This window comes from Primulina tabacum, chromosome 13 (assembly GCF_025594145.1).
Source record: "Primulina tabacum isolate GXHZ01 chromosome 13, ASM2559414v2, whole genome shotgun sequence".
NCBI lineage: Eukaryota > Viridiplantae > Streptophyta > Magnoliopsida > Lamiales > Gesneriaceae > Primulina > Primulina tabacum.
This window is the reverse complement of record NC_134562.1, coordinates 28,596,782-28,621,346: the sequence shown is the minus strand read 5'-3', so window position 1 is coordinate 28,621,346 and position 24,565 is coordinate 28,596,782. Positions and strand designations below refer to the sequence as shown.

Here is a 24,565-nt window from a genome sequence, read left to right as displayed (position 1 = left end):
CAACATTCAACATTATAATTTTCAACACAACTATTTTTCATATTTTCAACACTCCCCCTTGTGATGATGATCATGATACGATGATGTCTTCATTACGTGATTTTATACTGCCTCGTTAAAAACCTTACTAGGAAAAACCCATTGGGATAAAAACCATAGTAAGGGAAAAAGAGTGCAGTCACGTAAACTTCCCCTCATGTTGACATGAACAATTCTTCACAAATTTCGTAGATTGCGCATCCCAATATTATATATATGCTTTCTGAATATTGACGTAGGAAGCGCCTTTGTGAAGAGATCTGATGAATTTTCACTTGATTGAATGTGACGAACATCAATACATTTATTCTTCTCAAGCTCCTTGGTGAATGCGAAGAACTTAGGAGGAATATGTTTAGTTCTGTCGCTTTTTATGTATCCTTCTTTCATTCGAGCAACACATGCAGCATTATCTTCATATAGTATCACAGGCTTCTCGTCGAATGATAATCCACATGAGATTTGGATATGTTGGCTCATTGATTTTAATCACACACATTCACGGCTTGTTTCATGTAGTGCAATAATCTCGGCGTGATTTGATGAAGTTGTTACAAGCGTTTGTTTCTGTGAACGCCAAGAAATTGCAGTGCCTCCACGAGTAAATACATATCCAGTTTGGGAACGTGCTTTGTGTGGATCAGATAAGTATCCAGCATCGGCATAACCAATTATACTTGGATTAGCATCTTTTGAATACAAAAGTCCCAAGTCTGTCGTTCCTCGTAGATAACGGAATATATGTTTAATTCCGTTCCAGTGTCTCTTTGTTGGATATGTGCTAAATCTTGCCAACAAATTTACGACAAAAGATATATCAGGCCTTGTACAATTTGTAAGATACATAAGGGCACCGATAGCACTTAGATATGATACTTCTGGACCAAGAATATCTTCATCATCTTCACATGGACGGAATGGATTCTTTTCTATGTTTAATGATCTAACAATCATTGGAGTACTTAAAGGATTTGATTTATCCATATTAAAACGTTTAAGGATCTTTTCTGTATAATTTGTCTGGTGAACAAATATTCCACATTCTTTTTGTTCAATTTGTAAACCCAGACAATACTTGGTTTTTCCAAGATCCTTCATTTCAAATTCTTCCTTCAAGTATGACACAACTTCTTGAATTTCCTTATTCGTTCCAATGATGTTTAAATCATCAACATATACAGCAATAATTACGCATCCGGATGTTGTTTTCTTAATGAAAACACAAGGGCATATTGAATTATTTACATATCCCTTTTTCATCAAGTGATCACTTAGTCGATTATGCCACATTCGACCGGATTGCTTTAACCCATATAATGATCTTTGTAATTTCACAGAATAACATTCTCTGGGTTTTAAACTTTGTGCTTCAGGCATCTTAAATCCTTCAGGGATTTCCATATATATATTACTATCAAGTGATCCATATAAGTAAGCTGTAACAACATCCATAAGACGTATTTCTAAATTTTCAGATACCGCCAAGCTAATCAAATATCCGAAACGTAATTGCATCCATCACGGGAGAATACGTTTCTTCATAATCAATTCCAGGCCTTTGAGAAAAACCTTGCGCTACAAGTCGAGCTTTATATCTTACTATTTCATTTTTCTCATTTCTCTTTCGAATAAAAACTCATTTGTATCCAACAGGTTTTACACCTTCAGGTGTAAGGACTATAGATCCAAAAACATTATGTTTATTTAGCGAATCTAATTCAACCTGGATGGCATCTTTCCATTTTATCCAATCATACCGATTTTTACATTCACCAAAAGATTTTGGTTCATGATCTTCATTACCATTTATGATGTCGATTGCCACATTATAAGAAAATATATCATCAATTTCTTCTATATCTTTTCAGTTCCATATTTTTTCAGTATTAATATAATTGATAGTGAATTTCACGATTCTCGTCAGTTTGTGGTTCTGACAAAACATTTTCATCATTATGTGTTTCTTCAGTAACATCATTCTTTATTTTTTGATCATCATGTGTTTCTTCAGGAACATCATTCTCTATTTTGCGATCATCGTGTTTCTCTATGAATTTTATTTTTCGAGGATTTTTATCCTTGGAACTGACTGGCCTTCCACGCTTCAGGCATTTAATGACATCATGAGTATCTTCAATTTGTTTCTTCGGAATTTCAATTCGAGCAGGGACATTTGCAGCATGTATATATGATTTAGTTACCCCTTTTGTGTCTGCAAATGAATATGGTATTTGATTTGCTATTCTTTGCAAGTGCACAATTTGCTGTACATCTTTTTCAAATTTTTTTGTTCTTGGATCCAGATGTAACAATGATGATACATACCATGTAATTTTCTTTCATACCGTATGTTTTTGTTCTCCTCCTAACATTGGGAAGATTTCTCATTAAAATGACAATCAGCAAAACGTGCTGTGAGCACGTCGTCTGTCTGAGGTTCAAGATATCGAATGATTGATGCACTATCATAACAGATATAAATTCCAATCTTTCTTTGAGGTCCCATTTTCTTTCGTTGTGGTGGTGCAATAGGCACATACATCATACATCTAAAAATTCTCAGATGAGAAATGTCTGGTTCTTTACCAAATGCAAGCTGCAATGGGGAGTATTTATGATATGCACTTGGTCTGATTCGAATTAATGCAGGAGCATGTAAAATTGCATGTCCCCATATAGAAATAGGAAGCTTTGTTTTCATAATCATTGGTCTAGCAATCATTGCAGACGTTTAATCAATGATTCAGCCAATCCATTCTGTGTATGTACATGAGCAACAGGATGTTCAACAATGATTCTCATAGACATACAATAATCATTGAAAGTCTGGGAAGTGAATTCACCAGCATTATCAAGTCTAATTTTCTTGATTGTATAATCGGGAAATTGATTCCTCAATTTTATTATTTGAGCAAGTAATCTTGCAAATGCAACATTTCGAGTTGACAATAAACATACATGTGACCATCTGCTGGAGGCATCAATCAATACCATAAAGTATCTAAATGGTCCACATGGTGGATGAATTGGTCCACAAATATCACCCTGAATACGTTCAAGAAACATTGGTGATTCAGTTTGGATTTTGGCTGGTGATGGTCTTATAATAAGTTTTTCAAGAGAACATGCTTTACATTGAAACTTATTATTATGAAAGATCTTCTGGTCTTTCAATGGATGATCATGTGTATTTTCTATAATTCTTCGCATCATTGTTGAACTAGGATGTCCTAATCGATCATGCCAATTGGTTAATATTGAAGAATTATTAACTACCATGTTTGATTCAATGAGACTTATATGTATATAATGCAATCCAGTATGGAGCATTGGTAGTTTTTCAATCACATATTTCTTTCCTGATTTATATGTGGTAAGACACATATATTTCTCATTCCCTTCATTCATTGTTTAAGTATCATACCCATGGGAATATATATCATTAAAACTCAACAATTTTCTTTTCGATTGTGGTGAATACAAAGCATCATTGATCAAAAATTTTGTATCATTAGGTAACGAAAATTGTGCTTTCCCACAACCTTTAATCAAGTCTACAGGACCTGATATTGTATTCACCATTGTTTTTGTTGGTTTTAGTTTCAAGAAATATCTTTTATCTCGGAGGATAGTGTGCGTTGTACCACTATCAGGTATGCAAACTTCAGCTTTGTTCATGGCATTTTCCATATTTGAACTTCAAAAAAATATGCAATGAAATAAAATTACTGACAATACATTTATAAAAATAAAATGCAATACAGTGATAGTGGAAAAGTTGACAGATAAGTCACCCTAATTCATATGTAAAAATATAACACATGATAAAACATTATCATACGAGTACATAAAAATATTACATATTTATTCCACCAGCAAATTGATCATTATCCGAGAAATCAATCAGAAAATCTCCGGCATCAAAATGAGTTGAATCACTCAAAGGTTCACTGTGTTCAGTGAAGTTGGTCTCCTTTTCTTTCCCCTTTATTGATTCTTTATAAAGTTTACAAAGGTGCTCAGGGGCTCGACAAATACGGGACCAATGTCCTGGTGTACCACATTTAAAACAAGAACTTTCAAATCTTTTTGAGTGATTTTCATTAACACTCATGTTCTCATGATTTCTTTTCAGTGGGTGGTTCGTGATGCCCTTTTGAGATGAGTTATAAAAATAACTATCTCGATTGTTTTCAAAACCACGGCCTCGACCACGACCACGGCCAATTCCACGTCCACGTCCACGACCTCGACCTCGACCTCGACCTCGACCAAAACCTTGTCTTTGAATTTGATTTTGGTTTTCAGGTTTAAATTCATTTTTACTTACAGCATTTACTTCAGCAAATGTTGTTGATCCAGTGGGTCGGGACTAATGATTTCTCATTAACAGCTCGTTGTTCTTTTCCGCCACAAGAAGACAGGCGATGAGCTCAGAATATCTCGCAAACCCACGCACTCTATATTATTGCTGTAGAGTTATATTTGATGCGTGAAACGTGAAAATATTTTTTCAAGCATTTCCGATTCTGTAACCTCATGTCCACAAAATTTTAGCTGCGAGATTATTCGATACATCGCTGAATTGTAATCACTTACTTTCTTAAAATCTTGGAATCTTAATATATTCGATTCATCACGGGCGATCGGAAGTATAACTTCCCTTATATGTTCAAATCTTTCTTTTAATCCTTCCCACAGAGCCATGGATCTTTTTCGATGAGATATTCACATTTTAAACCTTCATCCAGATGTTGACGCAAAATATTATAGCTTTTGTCTTTTCTTGTGATAAAGATATACCATTTTCTTTAATGGTCTCGCTTAGACCCAATGACTCAAGATGCATTTCTACGTCAAGGGTCCTTGGCATATAATTTTTCCCCGTAATATCAAGAGCAATGAATTCGAGCTTTGCCAAGTTTGTCATGGTGGTACTAAAAAAATTTACGATGCATTTTATTAGTTAATGAATATTGCAATACAAAGTAATGGATAAACAACAAGTACAAGCATTCATAAAAATAAAGAAAACACACGAGGAGGATATTCTCCAATAAATACAAGACTCGTGAGTATGATAACCAAAATAATTAAAAATATCCTTGAGAAAGTCATCTTCTTTTTTCTTCGAAAATTTGATGAAGGATAATTTTTAGAGAAGAAGTGAAAGTTGGAATGATTGAATGTGTTTGTGAGATCATATTTATAGGGCAAAAAATAGCCGTTTTGTTACCGTTGATGTACAAAAAAATAAATGTATGCATTTGTATAACTTTATGGTAATAATATGATGTATATAATATTATTCATGTTTAAATAATTATGTATATCATATCACATTATTATAATGCGGTGTCACAAGTTATTTTGTTTAAAAACCTTATAGGCTTTTATACTTGTCGTATCTCTTACCGGGAGTGTGGGATGTCGTCTTAACATCCTCCCAGGATTTATAACAAGTTTTTGAAAAATTTATTTTTATTATTTCTGAATAACATTATATTATATATTAAATAGATACACAATAAATAAATAAACAGTAAAATAAATATTATTACTTTTGTTACCTTTTTCTTATGTTTTGGAGCTTGGAAAAATATGGAGGACTTTTAGAGTTTCGTGCTGATAACGTGTTATGAAAAAGTAAAAATCTCAAACTCTCAAAATTATCAAACTACACACTTTATAATATTTTTCTCTCAACTCAATTGTCTCAAATCTTTACAAATGGAGACCTATTTATAGGATTTCTTTGGAAAACAATCCAAAAACAATTTCATCGTTACATACATCATCACACACTAATTTTCAACATTCAACACCTAATTTTACCTAATTTTCAACATTCAACATTATAATTTTCAACACAAATATTTTTCACATTTTCAACATTATCAAATATCTCACAACACAACAACAATAAAAATAAAAATGCATTATCAAATATTCGTCATATATCGATACCATAATTTCACCCCTTCAATATTTCAACTAAATCACGCCAGAAATTAGAGAGGGCGTAAGAGAAGCCATTAGATTTTATTTTTTAAATAATTTAAATTCATTATCTTCAATTTAAAATAATATTTTAGTATGATAATTTGTTAAGTTACTTCACGTCAATATAACTTAGTGATGAAAATTTTCAGGGAAAAAATAATGCATCGGTGTATTTTTATTAATTTATTTTATTTTTGTGTTTCAAATAACATTTTAGTATAATGATATACAAGTAAAATTAAAAATGTAAATGTGACTAAGTTGTGTGAATTCATCTTTATTTCATCAAGGTTTTGTGTTCAATTCCTTCTATTGACATTAATACTAATATTTTTTATTTGTCAACTCGACAAATGTGCTAACATCGAGCGTACGAGCAACATAAACGAGCCGATCTCGAGCTCGAGTTTACTAGCCACCTAAATAACCCGAGCTTGAGCTGGAGAGCCTATTGATGAATATGTTTGCGAGCTCACGAGTCGAATATCCTTAGGCTTGAGGTTGGTTTGACTACATTGTCAAGCTCGAGCTTTGTTTTAACAAAACAAATTTTTTATCGAGTCAAACTTCGAATACCTCGCGTGTCGTTGGCCAATGATTATGTTTTCTAGAGTTGATTTGTGAACGGATTTTATTATTCTTGTCCGAGAAAGATGTGTAATCCAACTTTACGTAATGGTTAAATAACGTTATGCATCTAATAAAATGGATGAGAGAAGGGAAATACAATTATGGAAATAATCATTCCATTGATGTTTATCCCAAGTTGCATTAAATACTCCAAACATTATATTCTAAATGCACCACTAATTTTTTTACCACACTCTATTATGTTTCTTACCGCGTGTTCGAGTTCGTAGAATAAGTGAATGCTTAATCAATAGTGTAGGAGTTTAATTCTCCCTACCAACATTCCATGTTTACCTGGTGTGGTTTATCTGGATAACGTGATTTGCAGGCTATTGCGTTAGTTTGATGATTTATTCAGTGTACACCAAATGATAGTAGTTATGGATTCTAACATCATAAAAAAAATATAGTATAATTGATCTTTTTTTTTTAAGTTAGGATTGAATTTGTAACTTTGTTTCAAACTTACGCTAACAAAGTGCAACTTTATCTTTCACTTGCATAGTTGCATACCACATTTCAAAATTGTGGACCAATATTTAGGCACACAAATAAAGAGACGTGCATTATCAAATAATAGTTCATTTAAATGAATTATAGGACAAACAAATTTAATGTATAATTTGCACCAAAATTCATATAATTATATAAAAACACATTATGCATATTTAACCATCAAACATGAATCAAAAATGATTTTCACTAAAAAAAAATGCATAAATATTTGCACTTTATGAAATTTAGTGCAAGAGAAGTAATGTGATCTTTATTTTCGAACAACTTTTAAATTATTCCATATATATGTGTGAATATCAGGCATTCATATAAACATATGAAAAGAAATAATCTACCTATCTTTTTATAATTCCATTAATTTTATGTGACTATACTAAGATGATGATTTTTTATTTATATTTTAGAAATTAGTTAAAAGATAAATAAGATTAAAATTTTGATTTTGTATCCAATGTTTTCATAACCATATAGCTTATCAAACCGACTTACGTTAAAAAATAGTTTAACTGGTCGAAACAGTTCAATCGGATGGACCGATTCGACAAGACTATTGAACTGAAAACTGTTATATCATATAAAATAATAATATAATAATTAAAATATTTTAGATTATAAAAACATAAATGTGTATATAAATAATAAAAAAATATATTTATCAAAATTTAAAATCTAAACAATTTACTTATAATAAAATATAATTATATATATAAATATTTTAGAAAAATAAAAATAAAAATAAACTCTAATACTATTAAAATAATATTTTTAACAAAATTAAAAATTCAAATAATTATACATATACAGCTAAAAATAAAATTTAAAATATAAGAAATATAAGAAAATAATCAAATTCTAAACAAAAAAAATAAAAAAGAGATCAATCAATCGGAACGATTTTTAACCGATATGCGAACGGTATGATCCGGTTCTTGATCATTTTCATCGCTTTTGATCGGTTTGTCCGTAAATATAATTATCAGACTTGGTTCGGACTAGACCTAATACCTGTTCCAAATCGAACTTGTCGAACAAATCAATCCAGTCCGATTTTAAAAACACTGCATGTATTTTTGCCAACTTGCAATTGTGATACATTTTATTATTAGATTTTATTTTTAGTCTCGTATTTTTCAATATTGACAATATTAGTTTGTTTTATGAAAATGTTGATGTTATTATATACATAAGTATTTTAAAAAAGTTTGAAATTATAAAATAAAAATTAATATTAAAATTTGATAATATAAATAACTAAATTAAAAATAATAAATAAATAAATATAAACAATAAAATTACAAGTTTCCCAAAAAATATGCAACATTTGAGTTTTATGACCTTTTCTCTTGACATGCTTTCAAGGCGATCAATGTTTATTTACCAAAAAAATACCATTAAATTAAATTCAATATATCTAAGACCAAAATGATTGATAATAATCGCAGGCAAATGATCATCAAGCTACCATTTTTAATCATGTGATTACATCCTAATTAAGTTCGATTGGGACAATCTTGCCAAGTTGACCGCTTGGTTTTCGTCTTTAATCTTGTTCCGACGTTTTGGGTACGAACTTCGAAGTCAGCCCCGCAAACTCTCTAGAATTCGGAAATGGGAGTTCTTGAATGAGACCCGCCATTTGCTCATTAAACCGAGGATTCAAGAAACCCACAAATTATTTTCTCGAGGTATGCAATTTTTACCCCATAGAATTCGAGTTTCTTCTGAATTTGAGTGCGGAAAGGGAAGAATCTGGTTTCTTCGGTCATTTTTTTGAGCTGGATAATTGTTGACTTTGGTTAAAGAATGTTACTAACTGCTGTATTTGTAGGTGAAAACCTTAGAATTGATGTGTTCTATTGATTTGGTTGGTCATTTTCTTGCGAATTTTTGGTTTCTTGTAAAAAGATGAGCAGCTTGGTTTATTTTTTGGCCTTAAAAAATGTGATTCTTGATTCTTTTTTACATATTGCCCATGTGCAAATTGTGCAGCTAACACTCTCATTTGTGTGTTAGTGTGTGTGGCACTGGTGATTTGGAAAAAAGGGGTTTCAGAGCATATTATATTTTTTCCACTTAGATTTGCTAACTATGGGTGGACTGGAATTTCAATTTCGAAAGAGTAATCGGAGCTTTAAAGTCTCTAACTGCTAGTGCCTAACTGCCTGTGTTGAACCTTGTGCTTTCTCAGGAGACCATAAGCTGTTGCTCAAATTTCACAAAATATTTATATATCTTTGAATCCTGCAATGTGTTGATTCCTCCTTGTCTTATAACTGATGTTTGAAACTCAGAAAACTTTAGTTGAAGCCCGAATTTTTGTTTTTTGTTAGGACTGATTCTCTTTTGCTGATTCTTGTTTTTGATTTGCGGTGTCCAGCGTGAACATTGTGACCATGGCGGCAAATGACTCTGCTGCTAGTGCTTCTGATATTGCAATTCCAGACATGCAAAAGTTTTGGCACGAAGGTCTACCATACAACTCGAAGGACGCTGGCGAGCTACAAAATGCCTTGAAAGTATCTTCTGAAGTGGATATGACTTTGGCCTACTCTTCTGACAAGTTGGCCACTTTGGAAAATCTTTTATTGCACATCTTGGTGGGGGAGAATGATATTGGCATGATTGATACTGAAGATGATGAAATTTCGGCAGAAATGATTGAGAAAACTTTTACATTTGATTTACTGACTTCTATATTAAATCTCGAGTTGCGAGAACTGGACAATCTTATGTGTGGTCTTCAAGATCTAATAGTCGACTCCCTACATAAGCTATCTTCTTCAGGGCAATCAGTGGAATTAGTTACTGGGATGGTAAGCAAATTGCATGATTCGGAAGAAATAGTAAAACGGTCACAAGAACGGGTTTTGGAGATGAAGATTCAATTGGCCAAGTTGCAGATGTTCTCAATCTCATTTAAACCAAATGGATGTAAGTAATACCATTTGTCCTCTCGAGTTACCAATGTATTTTGTAAACTATCTAATAAAATATGTCTGTAAACAGGGAAATCCGATGTTATTATGGGTGCAAAAGAAGAATTTCAACAACCAAGCGCAGAGTGGAAACCACAAATACAGACAGTTGAACAAAGACGCATCTTCAAAATGCTGGAAAAATCTCTAATGGGAGAGCAGGAACTTGAGAAAGAGTTAATAAAATCTAAACAAAATGAAGAAGACCTTAATTTGAAGACCCGGCTAATAGAACAAGTATCAGTTTGCATGGAAGAGGCGGCAGAGGTTGCTTGGGGGAGATTTTTGGAGGCGGATAATACAGCCGAGGTGTTGATGGGAATTGCGAAAGAAATGCTGGGAAAACTTCAGATTCTTCAATTGAATCTTGGCAATTCTATCAAGAGAGAAGAAGAAACAAAATCGAAACTCCAAGATTGCATAAATCAGTTAAATTCAAAAGAAATTTCAATCCAAAGACTCAATAGCAATGTAGCCACTCTCCTTGCTGATAATGCTGAGGCGACGCGTCTTAGAAAGAGAGTTAAAATTCTTGAAGGAAAACTTGATAAAGCTGAGTCCCGGCTTAAGGAGGGGGATTTATCCAATGAAATGTGTCGACAGAAACTTAAAGAAATGGAGGATGAAATCGAGTCTCTAAAAGAAAGCATATATGATTCAGAAACTATGGCTGGAAGGGCAAAGGAGAAAATAACACATTTAACACAATCAAATCTGGAACTTTCAGAAGAATTGGACTTTCTCAAAGGTAGTAGTGACAGCAACACTAAAAAAGCGAGTTTATTTGAGAAGCAAGTATTGGAATTAGATCTCCAGCTGCAGCATGCGAGGTTATCTTCAGAAGCAAGCTTAGAACAGCAGAACAATTTGTATAATGCAATATGGGATATGGAAATATTAATTGATGATCTGAAACAAAAGGTCTCGAAAGCTGAAAGTAAGGCCGAGAGCACGGAGGAACGATGTATTGAATTGTCTGTCACAAATTCAAAACTTAATGAAGAACTTGATTTTCTGAGATCCCGGATCGAATCCATGGAATCATCTTCGAACGAAGAAAATGCTGAAACGAAAGCAAGAGCAAAGGACATTAACATCAAAGCCAATTTTATAATGGATACAGTCGTGCAACTAGCTGTGGAGAGGGAACGCATACAGAAACAGGTGCACTGATTTACAGTATTTCTGATTTCTTGTTGCTGTTATAACGTGTTTGCATTTCTTCATATACATCAAAATCTTTTATTGGAATAAAAATTTTGAACAAACTAAAGGACTTGAATTAGTGCAGCTGACCTCTTTGACCAAGGAAAACAAAATGTTGAGAGCAAATATATGGAATAATCAGAAGCACGAACCTGCAACGACCAAGAGCTGTAATGACAAAGGGTTCCTATCATCCCAGGTAGATTTAGTTGATGGAGAATCTTCAATAGCTTCAACAGTTACAGTCACTGAGCTCTCATCCAACAAATTCCAGGTTGGTTCCTCCTTATGTGATCCCTTTAAACAGTTTGGAGTCATATTAACTTTTGATCAAAACAAGATGTTTAGTTTACAAACCCCACTTCTACATGTCACAAATTATTTTTTTTTTTTTTTTCTTTTTGAGATCATATGCTAATTGGAGAAGTCTCTGATAGAGGGGATTTCTGAAATTATGATGCTTAGTGATCATGAGGATTGTGGTCATTCATTCGAATCAAGAATGTGACTTTTGTGTGTTAGAAAATGACCCCATGAAAAATGTGAATCAGGAAGACAAGTCATTCAATGATGTCTCGGTTACCAGTACCACTTCTATACATTGGAATGAAACGAATTCAACCAATTCCGCAAAGCCCAGAGCAGGTTTGATTCTAAACTCAGAAGCTGATGGCAAGTCATCGACCGGAAATTCCCGGAGAACTCTTTTGTTCATTGCTCCTCTTATTGTGTTGCTCTCAGTTTTTGCAGCACAATTGTTTCGAAAGAAACTTGCCACCTTTGTACTGATTGAAAATTAATAGTTTGTATTAGCACTCTTAAGGATTCCATATAAATTGTCCCTTTTCTGTATATGGTTCTTGAAGAATTATGGTTTTGTTATTTTCCTGACTTTGGTCGTGATAAAAAAAAGTCGGCATAGATTTGTATTATTTGTGGTTCTTGTCTATAGTATCTATACTAGCAATTAGAGTACCTACTTTGATATAAAGTAATTATGCTAAAAAATCCGTTCAATTTTATTTCAACGTTTTATATAAATAGAGATTTTATTTTATGTATGGCAAAAATTTGCGTGAGACGGTCTCACGGGTCGTATTTTGTGATCGTATTTTGTGAGACTGATCTTTTATTTGGGTCATCTATGAAAAAGTATTACTTTTTATGCTAAGAGTATTATTTTTTATTGTGAATATCGGTAGGGTTGACCCGTCTTACAGATAAAGATTCATGATTTCGTCTCACAAGATATGTACTTTTTATGTATTTATTAGTATTTTAACACGTCACATCCACATTTCTCTCAACTATTTCTTATATATTTAATCATCATTTAAATTTTAAAAATTACTTTTAAAACAATTATTTGAAAAATAAACATATATTATATATAAACAAATAAACATATATTATATACACCCAATATTGTGTCAAGTAGTTAGCATCTATAGCACTCGCGGGATTGTACGAATCATATTTTAAACAAAAAAATTTGATGAGAAATTCAATGCTACAAATATAATCAGATTTATTATTTTTTATCACCATTCTAACCTTCTTTTTAACCTTGTAAGACTTGAACATTATTTTATATTAAGGTAAAAAAATTTGTGAGATGGTCTCATGGGTCGTATTTTATGAGACGGATTTCTTATTTGGGTCATCCATGAAAAAATATTATTTTTTATGCTAAGAGTATTATTTTTTATTGTGAATATCGGTAGGGTTGACCCGTCTCACATATAAAGATCCGTGAGATCATCTCACAAGAGACCTACTCCTTAAAAAAATAAGGGAAAAATACTATTATTTGTTTTTATTCATAGATTAGTACTAAAAACAAGCGAACTATATTGAATATAGAATAATAAAAATATAAATGACATATTATTTGTTTGGTAAATATATATTTTTTAAGTTATCCAATCATAACAAGGTTACATAGCTCACTAGTAAGGACTTAATAAGTATCCTACATTTACACATTTATTTGTAAATAAAACTAATTAAAAAAATCACCCCATGAACTGCCGGTTAGGGGTGATAACAGCACATTTTGGGCGATTTTTTCACTAAATTCAAATTGAATTACAATGTACAGTGCGATTTCAAACATTTTTTTAAATTACGATTTTATAATTAAACTTTAATGCGCAGTTTTGGGCGATTATACGGTTTTTTAAGATATTTAAAAAAAAAGTAAAAGCCAAGAAGTAATGAATTCAATTTTCACACATAAAATAAAGCAAGATGGGTGAATAATAAATATGTCAGCTAATTAATTTTTATTATAAAGATAACAATATAAACCAATTTTTTTAAAGGTCAATCAATTCCTAAGAAAATATAGTAGAATTCTGTAATAATGAATTTAGGAAATGAATTATTAATTAGAAAATATGTTGGGAAATAATAAGTTTCGTAGTTTGACAAAATCAGTAACCGAACTGAAGACCAGAACTGAACAGGAACCGAACTGATAGCACAGAACTGATCTCATAACTAAAGAAGACTTACCGAACTGAAATAGACTAAGTAGAACTGAAGCAAATAAACTAAAGTTCTCAAAAATATAAATAAGTCTTAAAACTGATGAATCTGAGATTGACAAACTGATTGATATCGGAACTGAAGACCAGAACTGAATGTGTTATTCGCAGAACTGATATAGCTAAACTCAAGCTGAAGCTAACAGATAGCGTTGAAACTAAACGGACATCAGTTAGAACTAATTATCAAAAATAGGCCAGCTGAACTAATCAATCGACCATTTTTGACTCTTGATTAGTTGGTCACGTCATCAGTTACAGGTTGAAATTTCAGTTTGGCAGCAGTCGGTGCATAACAGTATGATACATCATATTATTGTCATAAAGATGTCTACATGGACAAAAAGACTATTCAACGGACACCATTAATTAATACTTTCAATGTGACCATTGAAATCGAAGACTGTAAATAGCTAAGGAGTTCAGTTGTGTCTAATGACGATTTCATGTGAATATCGGTTACACAACTACTCAAACAATCAATTACCAGTGAGTTGCGATTCATTCTTAAGTTTACATCCAGTTTGCAAATCGCAAATTAAAGCTCACACTTCACTATTTGCAGCAATCAAGCTACTCATTTTAGCAATTCAATTATCAACTGATAAGTGTAAGAAAAGATAAGAGTTTCGGTTTTACAGTGTTTAAGTCCAAACTGAAGTGGGTTATTACATCTTTATTGTACTAATCAAAGCCTTTAGTGAAAACCTATTCTTGAGATAGAAAGGGTGACGTAGGAGCATTTAAACTCTCCGAACATCTATAAAAATCTTTGTGTTCATTTATTTTACTTTTAGTTTTTACAGTACCCTAGCCAAACTATTCAAATATATCTTTCAGTTTATTTCTGTATTATTTTAGTTAACTGATTGATATTGACATAAAAGATTTCGATATCAGTTCCTGAAAGAGCTGATTCACATTCGAAAAACAATCCAAAAAACTAAAGTGTTTATTTAACCCTCCTTCTAAACACTTTATTTTATTAACCGATCTTAACAAGTGGTATAAGGTCGATTAAATTTTGTCTTTGAATACTTCCAAATATATACATCTGATAACCATGACCTCCTTAAACAAGATTCCTATGGATGGACAACATAACAAGTTTGGGACTGGGGCTGGCAAATGCTTGTGGATTTCATTTGGGCAAAATGACAAACAACATTAAGTCGCAAGGGTGACACAACGATGGCTGTTAAAACCCTCACAACCGAATTTTTTAAAAAAAGGCGGAGAGTGGCTTTTGTGTGGAAGAGAGCAGAAGCAGATTGATGGTTGTCCCGATTGGGTCAAGAAAAAGAAGTAACGGGTTGAGATTAAGTGCTTATGGTTGAATAATTGCAAATGTTGAAATTATCGTGAAATTTGGATGTAAGTAGTAATTTGAATGCAATGATTTTGGAAAACTACATAGTTTCATAAAGATTTGGTTAAGAATAAAAAAATGAGCGGTTCAATATTTTTAGTTTGGATTTTGAATTGCACAAAGGTTTTTTCTGTCAAAGAACTTCGCGTTCATGTAGTCAATTTGTTTTAGTGGGCTTTATACACAAATTGGTGTATTCTAATACTTGAGTCGTTTTCACTTTGAACTAATATATAACGCATGTGATGCACAAAGTATTATTATATCTAATTAATAATTAAAAATAGTAAGTCTGAGTGCTTGAATGGCTCAAAAACAAATCAACTAAATTGATCATAAATCATACAATTTAAAAAGCAGTTAAATTTAAAATTTTAAAAATTCTAATAAAATTCGAAAATCAAAGTAGAAATTTAATGAAATAGCATAATCAAAGTATACATTTAAATATATTTTATATTTTCAATGTTCTCATATTAAATTTAAATTTAATAAGAATTCGAAAAGTCTTGAAAATATTTTTTAATTTGGTAGGGCGAATACCAAAATCTTGATTTAGCGGCCACTAAGGGATGAATCATAAGAAAAATGGATCACAAGATTTCATTCTATTGTATACTTGCCATTATTTGTCATATTATTATTTCCCTGTAATAATAATTTCATAACAATAATTCTTAGGATGTGGGGAAGCCTAGGGTGGCTCAAGCCTTCAGCATTTTCGTTTGGTACGAAGAAAAATCATAGCAACCAAAGTTATAATAGCTAAAAACAATAAATCCATAGATTTCACGCATATAGAAGAAGTCGCGAATGTAGATTATCCAGAGCAGTGACACAACATCTATGGGCAAACCCATAATTTTATTGAACAAGAGTAAAGTAAAAAGTAAAAGCTACTCCTTTTCTTCTTCATCACCGTCTTCTTCTCCACAACATTTCAGGGTCGATCTAGGAGAACCGCAGATTTCAGTCTTCACAAACTTCTGGTAGATTATTAATCCAGCCGCTTCTAAATTTTCTTGGCTTTTCCCGTCGTGCAAGTAACCTTTCAGATCAAGCATGAAAGCTTGAGGCATTGGCTTAGAACCAACATCAGCATGCAAAGAAATGGAAAACTCTTTAGGCTCGAAACAAGACAAAACCCTCCCAATCAGCGGGCCAAGATTCACAGCCTTAAAATCATACCCAGATGCTTCAAAGCTGGCGTAGCTAAATCCGTCTTCTGGGGTAACATGGATAGTAGAGATTGCAGCTCCTTCAATGGAGTTCATGGAATAACCACATGGATCAAACTCGAAGTCACATATGTCAGATTCAGGGAGAATGTTTCTTATGCCTGACTCGCAAGTCGCCAGAGTTGCGGAGCTAGATTCTTTCTTATAGAAAACAGATGCTTTCTCCTTGTCCAAGCCAGTCATACACATCTCTAGAGTGTAAACAGGGTTAAAATACTCAGCAGAGCTTGCACACGCAGAATAAACATGCCATTTCTTTCGTTTGTCTGAACCGCCCATAACATAAGCTTTGCCCCTTCCAGAACCAAGACTCGCAAAATAGCCATCTAGGACAGCTACTTCTTCAGAAAAGTTGCGATGAGGATATGACTGAGCCCCGGGGAAAATGAAGCTTCCACGGGTATACCTTACAGTTCTAATTGAAAGGGAGAGGGATTTAGCCAACTTCAGAATGGGAGGGATTGATAGAAGCAATTTTGTCGTCCCACAAGTTTTTATGATGATTTTGTAAGCATACACAAAGAGGCTAGACTCAGAGAGAACATATGAGTCAACATACTCATTCGACAGAGAAGCAACTATGGTGCATTCAGCAGGTCCCAAAATCTCATCCAACTGTGGTTTCGCAAGAACACGAAGACCCTTTCCTTCAGGATCAGCAAAGATGCTAGGCTCAAAAAAGGCGATTTCAAGCCTCTTTTCAAAGCCTTCGAAACCAATAGCAGAGACAGGTAGAGCCATTTTAAGAAACAGGAATTTCTTATAACAAAGGATGCAGAGAAGAAGGTAGCAAATAAGCGAAGAAAAGGAGTGCAGGAACAAAATTGAAAACTAAATCACTAAATAGCTTATTTTGATCACGTCAATGACGTGAGGAGGGAACTAGTTGAGGAATATCAGGATGGCTTGCGAGCGCACTGCAATTGGAAGAAAAAATTTGAAGGCAGTTAAATTAATGGCATATTATAGAACCATGTCCTAAAAAACATGCTTTTGTTAAAATCAAGGAACTCACGTTGGAGTATGCAGCAGATCTGAACTTCTTGATGCCTCCGTTTGGTCGAACGTCTTCAATGCTGTATCCGAGGGGAGCTTCGTAAAATAAGGATTTACTACTACTGGACTTTTTCTTCCCACCTTTAGCTTCCATTAGATCATCAACTCTAGACTGCATAACCAAGGAAAAGTTGTAGGATGAAAATTAATATTGAAACCACATATAATAGCATAAAACAGCACAAACACGCACAAATCCACAAGATTAAGATTGTTCAATCAAAAGGATACCATGGCACACACATGTTTCCGAACAGATATTTCAAAGATCGAGCAGGTTGGATCTGAACTTAGAAAATCGATGAAGTAGAATACATATGTAGCGAAGATCACGTGTAAACTTTCATATGTCATAAAATAAGTCTGTGGCTATAAACTCACCAATAAAACAGCTTTGTTGAAACTAATAAATTCATTTAAGATTGAAAACAAGTCTGGCTAAAAATCATCAAAAAGTTCATAGCGATGGAAGAAACTTTTTCTATTGGATTTCACACAAATCCGGACATTATAAACATATATAGATTTCAGATCAGATATACAACATAAATCAAGAAACATAAAATTCAAAAAATAATTTTCAAGATCTCAAAAATTGGAATTCTATGTTTTCAATACAAATATTCATCGATCTACAATCAAAAACCAACAGACCAATTTGAATTCATATACAACCACAATTAAATCTACAAGAACAATAACCAATAGAACATCTTTGATTCACATGTAAATTTACAAGAACAATAGCCAAGATTACCCATACGATAAATTCCATTTCCAAGAACATAATACATAACCAAAAATTCATGCATCAACTGAAATAAAAAAATAAAAAAATCTAAAAAAATAAAATTCACAAAACCAAATCAGATTGGAATCTATTCTATACTCACATCAAAATTTTGATTTATTCGTAAAAACTATCACCGCAGAACCACGATTCACCTCAAATAGATATCCCTGCAGTCAAAAAATAAACAAGAAGGGGATGAAACGATTCCGAAAGATTATATCATCGTTCAATCATTCAAAAAATACTCACGGAAAATTGAAATTGTTTACGGCGGCCGGAGAACACAATGAAACCCTAGAAAAAGTTACAACCGATTTCCACTTTTTGATGTTTTTTTTTCTCTCTTCCTTTCTTTCCACGAACTCAAAGGATGCGGGGTTATTTATATGGGAAAAAATATATATTTGCCATTTATTTTCTTTGATATTACAGACTTACCCAGCGAACATTCGCTTTGATTTTCTTCCATATTTCAATTTCCTTAATTATTTGGTCTCCACTCTCTTGCCATATTTTTTTATATTAATTCTAAAATACATTTTTTATAATATATATTAGTAATTTTTTCCAATAATATTTTGTGGTATAAAGAAAAAAATTATAGGAATTGAAATAAAGATTAGAAGCTTGGGAATATATTTTACAAGAGTTTTTATATTAATTAGAATGATTTTTTAATTAAAATTTTTTTGTTATTTCAAAAAAAATTTTTATACTGAATTCTTTATAATTAAGAGCAATATTTTCGTCTAAACTTGGATAAGATTGAAATAATATTTCATTGCATAAAACTGAGATGATTTTCTATATTGTTAAAATTCTCGTACTAGGTTTATATTAAAGTAAAGATTTTGTTATTATTTTTTATCTTTTATAAAATATATATTCTTTCTAATTAAGTTCAAATATTATTAAAGCAACGATGATTCGTTGCTTTAACGCAAACCGTGAAGATTCGCCAGTATCGATAATATGGCAAATTGCAAATTGCAAATTGCAAAAAATTATACTCTTTCAGCTATTTGTTACTCATTTAGCTTTATTTTCTTTTCAGAAAGTGAAATTTCATTCTTTCCCCTTTTTCCCATATCTTCTCATTATTTTATTATAACTTTTTTTTATTTACGTCATTTGTGAAATGGTCTGACGAATTTTTTCCGTGAAACAAATCAAATTTGATTAATATTTAAAGTGATTTTAGCATAAAAAAAACTTTTTCACGAATTGGATCGTCTTGAAGATTAATCTTATAAAATTGACATATAAGATCATTTCACGTGAGTTTTTGTGAGAATTGAAATAATAACAATGAGATTTTTTAAAATAAATTTTAATATTTTTTTTATCAATTCTTCGTTGGCATATTTTCAAAAACATATATTCTTCAATATTAAAAGCAAAACGTACGCAAATTAGTTTTAAATTTATTAAATATGTTTAAATAAAAAAATATATAGATTTCAAAATGCATAATCGTTGGAGGATATATTAGGTATTTTGTAGAAACAAGACCATACGTTGCGTATGAACGAAGGAAAAGTCCAACGAATATCCAATATCCACCCACTTGAGGACGGCATAAACTTCGTGACGGGTTTGAAAAATTAAATATTGGATATAGTATAACTATTTTATCAAAATACGTGATAATTATAGCGATCCATATCTTCGTATTTTTAACGAGAGTAGATATTTTGTGAGACGATCTAACGAATTTTTATCTGTGAAACAGATCAACTCTATCAATATTTACAATAAAAAGTAATACTCTTAGCATAAAAATTAATATTTTTTTATTTATGATCTAAATAAGATATTCGTATCATAAAATACGATCGAAGAGACAGTTTCATACAAGTTTTTATCATTTAATAAATTATATCCAATGTTGTTTTAAATTTACTTTTAACAAGACAGTTTTGGTATTCATGTCGGGTCAAATCAAGTTAGAGTCGAGTAACTCACAGATATATTGACTCGCTTGTACCTCTAAATTAAAACAACAAAATATGAGAGAGAATAGACTTGGACCTCTTAAACAAAATTAATACAATATCATGCTTAGAACACAAAATACCTAAAATATTTCTCAGATCAACCACATAATTTTATAGTGCATTTAAACCATTGAATTGAATTTATGTGAATTCCAAACACACTCCTTGTAATGCAAATCAGTTTCATTACTAACTGTGATGGATATCAAATCTATTCGAGACGAGACGAGACTCGTTTGAAACTCAAGTTTACAATGCTTTCTAAAATTAAATCATTCTATCTGAAATAAATCGATCTATCGGTTTGACAAGAAATCTTTCGAAATAAAATGATACTCTCCGACTTTCAAAAACAGAATAGACTAGAGCATCTGCAATGGCATCCACTTGTTCTATGATATATATCATTCGAAACAAAAAGAAGATAAGGCCTATTATTATATTGACTAATACTTTAAAATTAGGCATGAAGATAAGATGCTCAACTCTTGGTGGGAGAAAGCATTGAAAATATTGTAGGCTGCATTTGTTCTTTTATATTAGTCATTAGAGTAGGTCTCTTGTGAGACGGTCTCACGAATCTTTATCTGTGAGACGAGTCAACATTATCGATATTCACAATAAAAAGTAATATTCTTAGCATAAAAAGTAATAATTTTTCATGGATGACTCAAATAAGAGATCTGTCTCACAAAATACAATCCATGATACCGTCTCATATAAATTTTTGTCTAGTCATTATTACTAAGAAAGGTCCTAAAATTCTTTGATTCCCTTAGGTGGGAGAGACGTGAGTTTGATATCTATGTAAATCAAACTGTCGCACCTCTCCTAACCCACCATTAGTTGTAAAAATTTTGCTAAAAAAATTTGTCCACTTGCATTGGTCCAGCCAATAATTAATTAATTATTTGAATATAAAATGGTATAACACTTCATGTATACATATTTATGTGAAAAAAAAAATTAGTTTTTTTTTAAAATTATTTTATTTCACCAACTATTTTTTGTTCGTGGTTGGGAGATTTTTCACAAAAAATTTATATGTATTTTTCGAAACATGATTGGGCCCTTTGGTGCTAACATTTCCGTGGAAACAGCGAATTTTGTCGGCAATGTGATTTCTGTAATATAAGATGCTTTTTGACAGCTGCAACGAGTTTCGAAGAAATTGGCAGAAGAAAATATAAAATGTCAAAGATGGAACCTACTCGAACTAGGAATTTGTTAAATATATAACAATTTTTTAATTATGTTTGGTTAATTTGATGTCATTGAACCACAGATCTACTAAAATATTTGTTGGAGTGCAATAAATGTTTGGCAAAAACTTGTGTGGAACGGTCTCATGAGTCGTATTTTGTGAAACAGATCTCTTATTTGGGTCATCCATAAAAAAAATATTACTTTTTACACTAAGAATATTATTTTTTATTGTGAATATCTGTAAATTGACTCATCTCACATATAAAAATCTGTGGGACCGTCTCACAAGAGATATACTCTAAATATTTTTATTTAAAGAGATATTGACACGTGACATTTGAGTAGTTGTTATATCTGTTTTTCAAATTGCTAATAACAAAAACATAGAAGCAGGTAACGAAAGCAAACTTGTAAGGATACAGACAGAGCGGCATCCTCAAGAATCATCCTTATCTGATTATACCCACTATAATAATCTATAAAAGAAAAATTTTCGAACTAAAGTCGATTACTAAGTATATCCATGTTCGGCATAGGGAAGTCATCCTTTGGACATGCATTGTTGAGGTCTCGATAGTTAACAATCAAAAACAGTATATGAAAATGAGCATACTATTGAAATTATGAATATCGTGCATGAAAGAACAACAAGAAAACAATAAATCAAACCGATGCCTGTACGAAGTACAGTTTTCATACAACAAATTTGTCCCCTTCAACTGTGCTTCGAGGATCTGGACGGACAACTGTTTCCCAGGATACAACGGCAAAACCTTGCAACATACTTAGCACGAAGTAACAACATCGGCGAAATGTAAATGTATCTTTATTTTATCACCAAAAATTAACTGATGTCAAATGAAAAACTAACAGTATGAAATGCAAGAGAATGCTTGAAAGAGATCTAGCGTGTTTATAAAAATCATTTTTTTGTATATGAAATGAGAAAATGAACACACTATTTATAAGCTCCAAAATGAACATCAAGGGTCATGCAAGATTAATTAACTCAATTAATATTCTAATTAACTCAAGAATATGAAGATCTAAAAATCTTCAATTAACTCAAGAATGTGGAAATTCAAAAGACATTTCTACAATTATGAGCCATAATTAACTCAAAATGTGAAGAACTAAAAGACACTTTCACGTTAATTAAACATAATTTTTATTGGAACTTTAAATATTCTTCAAATTTCCAACAATATCTAGTTATAAATTTTGATTAAAAAAACAAAACCTTAATTATACAATTTATATAAAAACTAATATCGAGAGTTCGATTTTAATAGATTGTAATATATAAAATAAAAGCATACGAATGTTTTGTTTTCTAAATTAAAATAAATAATAACAATACAACCCAATTTGCTAATATCGAACTTTTAGGTCATCTCCAACCATAAATTCTATCTTGGTGCAAATTTTGCACTAAAATAGTGCGATTTCTGCACCAAATACAACATCCATCTCCAACTCATTTACTTCAAATCTTACACAAAAAAGAATATTTTCGAAACATTCCTTTTATTTTACATATTTTAATTATTATATTTTATTTATAATATTTAAATTTTGACTAATGATTGATTATTAATAAATTTAAATAATAATATTTAAGTTTATAATTTAATTATATAACATAAATTAATTTATATATAATATGAGTTAATATACGAAAATTATTTAAATTGAATTATGTGTTTCAAATTGCATTTGTATTTAAATTATCATTTTCAATTTAGTTATGAATTTTATTGTTATATTAATTTTTGTATTTGTATTAATTTATATTAATTAAAAATCATTAAATCAAATTAGTTTTAAAATATTAATAATTAACATAAATAAATATTTTAAAAATCAACAATTATTTTTTTAAATTTTTTATGATTAAATATCTATTTATTTATAAAATAAAATAAATATATAATTATTATTTAAATAATAATTATAATTTTTAATACAAATTTTTATAATAAATACAAATAAAAAAAATAAAAAAAAAAGACCCATGCGTCAAAAACAGCGCAGCCCCCATGGGCGATAATAAATCTGCACTAAAATGGTGTTTTCGGAGATGCTCTTAAAACTTTTACGACTTGACTGCATCGACGTGTGAATTTAGAATTATTGCTCCCGACACAGAATTTTTTTTCTCGCTTACACTTTCAAAAAAGTAGAGAAATGATTGATATTCTAAATTGTCATAAAATCTGGTTCGGTCGACCCTATCCCTGCGGGCACTGCCTGCAGGGGTCGATCCAACGGCTCGTATTTTTTCGAGCCAATTTTTTTTTTTTTTTTACATGGAGGTGGGCCCGGATCACTCATGTGGAGTAATCCGGGCAGTTCATTGCCCTTGCAGGCACGGGTAGGATGAAACTAAAATCTCCAACTCCAAACCCAAATTCACTAGCAGTTCCTGTGGTCAATCTTCATCTATTCTCAGTCCCCACTTTCAATTATTTCTTTGTTCCAACTCCCTATTTTTGTAAAATGTCTAAAATAACCCTCGCTAAACACAAATTTTCTACATAAATCAAAACACATGGTTCAACGGTGGTGTGTTTACTAATAAAAAAAAAAGTCAAGATCAACGGAAAACCGTATCTTTTAAGGTTTAAAAAATGGTCTCAAATCAAGCTCAAAATCTAAAAAATATTTTTAGATTTTTAAGGTTAATAATCTTTTAGGAATATGTTTTTAAGGTTAATAATCTTTAAAAAAAATCTTTTCAATATTAATAATTTTTGACAAAAACTTGTGTAAGACGATCTCACGGGTCGTATTTTGTGAGACATATCTCTTATTTGGGTCCTCCATGAAAAAATATTATTTTTTATTCTAAGAGTATTACTTTTTATTGTGAATATCGGTGTAGGGTTGACTCGTCTCACAGATAAAGATTCGTGAGACCGTCTCAGAAGAGATATACTCATAATTTTTAGGAATATGCTTTTTTATTCCACTTTTCTTTACAGATTA

The 24,565-nt window shown here is 31.4% G+C and overlaps 2 protein-coding genes across 4 annotated transcripts; one reads left to right on the top strand and one right to left on the bottom strand.

Moving 5' to 3' along the window:
- The first annotated feature begins 8,648 nt into the window (after positions 1-8,648).
- On the top strand, positions 8,649-12,301 carry LOC142522603 (WPP domain-interacting tail-anchored protein 2). The gene is made up of 5 exons (XM_075626097.1): positions 8,649-8,873; positions 9,566-10,119; positions 10,195-11,327; positions 11,455-11,643; positions 11,921-12,301. The coding sequence occupies exons 2-5, from the start codon at positions 9,582-9,584 to the stop codon at positions 12,167-12,169; spliced, it is 2,109 nt and encodes a 702-aa protein (XP_075482212.1). The 5' UTR covers positions 8,649-8,873; positions 9,566-9,581; the 3' UTR covers positions 12,170-12,301.
- Positions 12,302-16,085: 3,784 nt separating this feature from the next.
- Positions 16,086-18,755, bottom strand: LOC142522175 (S-adenosylmethionine decarboxylase proenzyme-like). Of its 3 annotated transcripts, none has more exons than XM_075625330.1 (4): positions 18,624-18,755; positions 18,471-18,541; positions 17,541-17,688; positions 16,086-17,442 (listed from the first exon to the last, which is right to left on the bottom strand). In XM_075625330.1, the coding sequence occupies exon 4, from the start codon at positions 17,264-17,266 to the stop codon at positions 16,184-16,186; it is 1,083 nt and encodes a 360-aa protein (XP_075481445.1). In that variant the 5' UTR covers positions 17,267-17,442; positions 17,541-17,688; positions 18,471-18,541; positions 18,624-18,755; the 3' UTR covers positions 16,086-16,183. The 3 variants fall into 3 exon arrangements, with proteins under 3 accessions (XP_075481445.1, XP_075481444.1, XP_075481446.1); XM_075625329.1 differs by having other exon boundaries at positions 17,541-17,693; positions 18,475-18,541; XM_075625331.1 differs by having other exon boundaries at positions 17,541-17,693; positions 18,475-18,526; positions 18,624-18,747.
- Between the last annotated feature and the right edge of the window lie 5,810 nt (positions 18,756-24,565).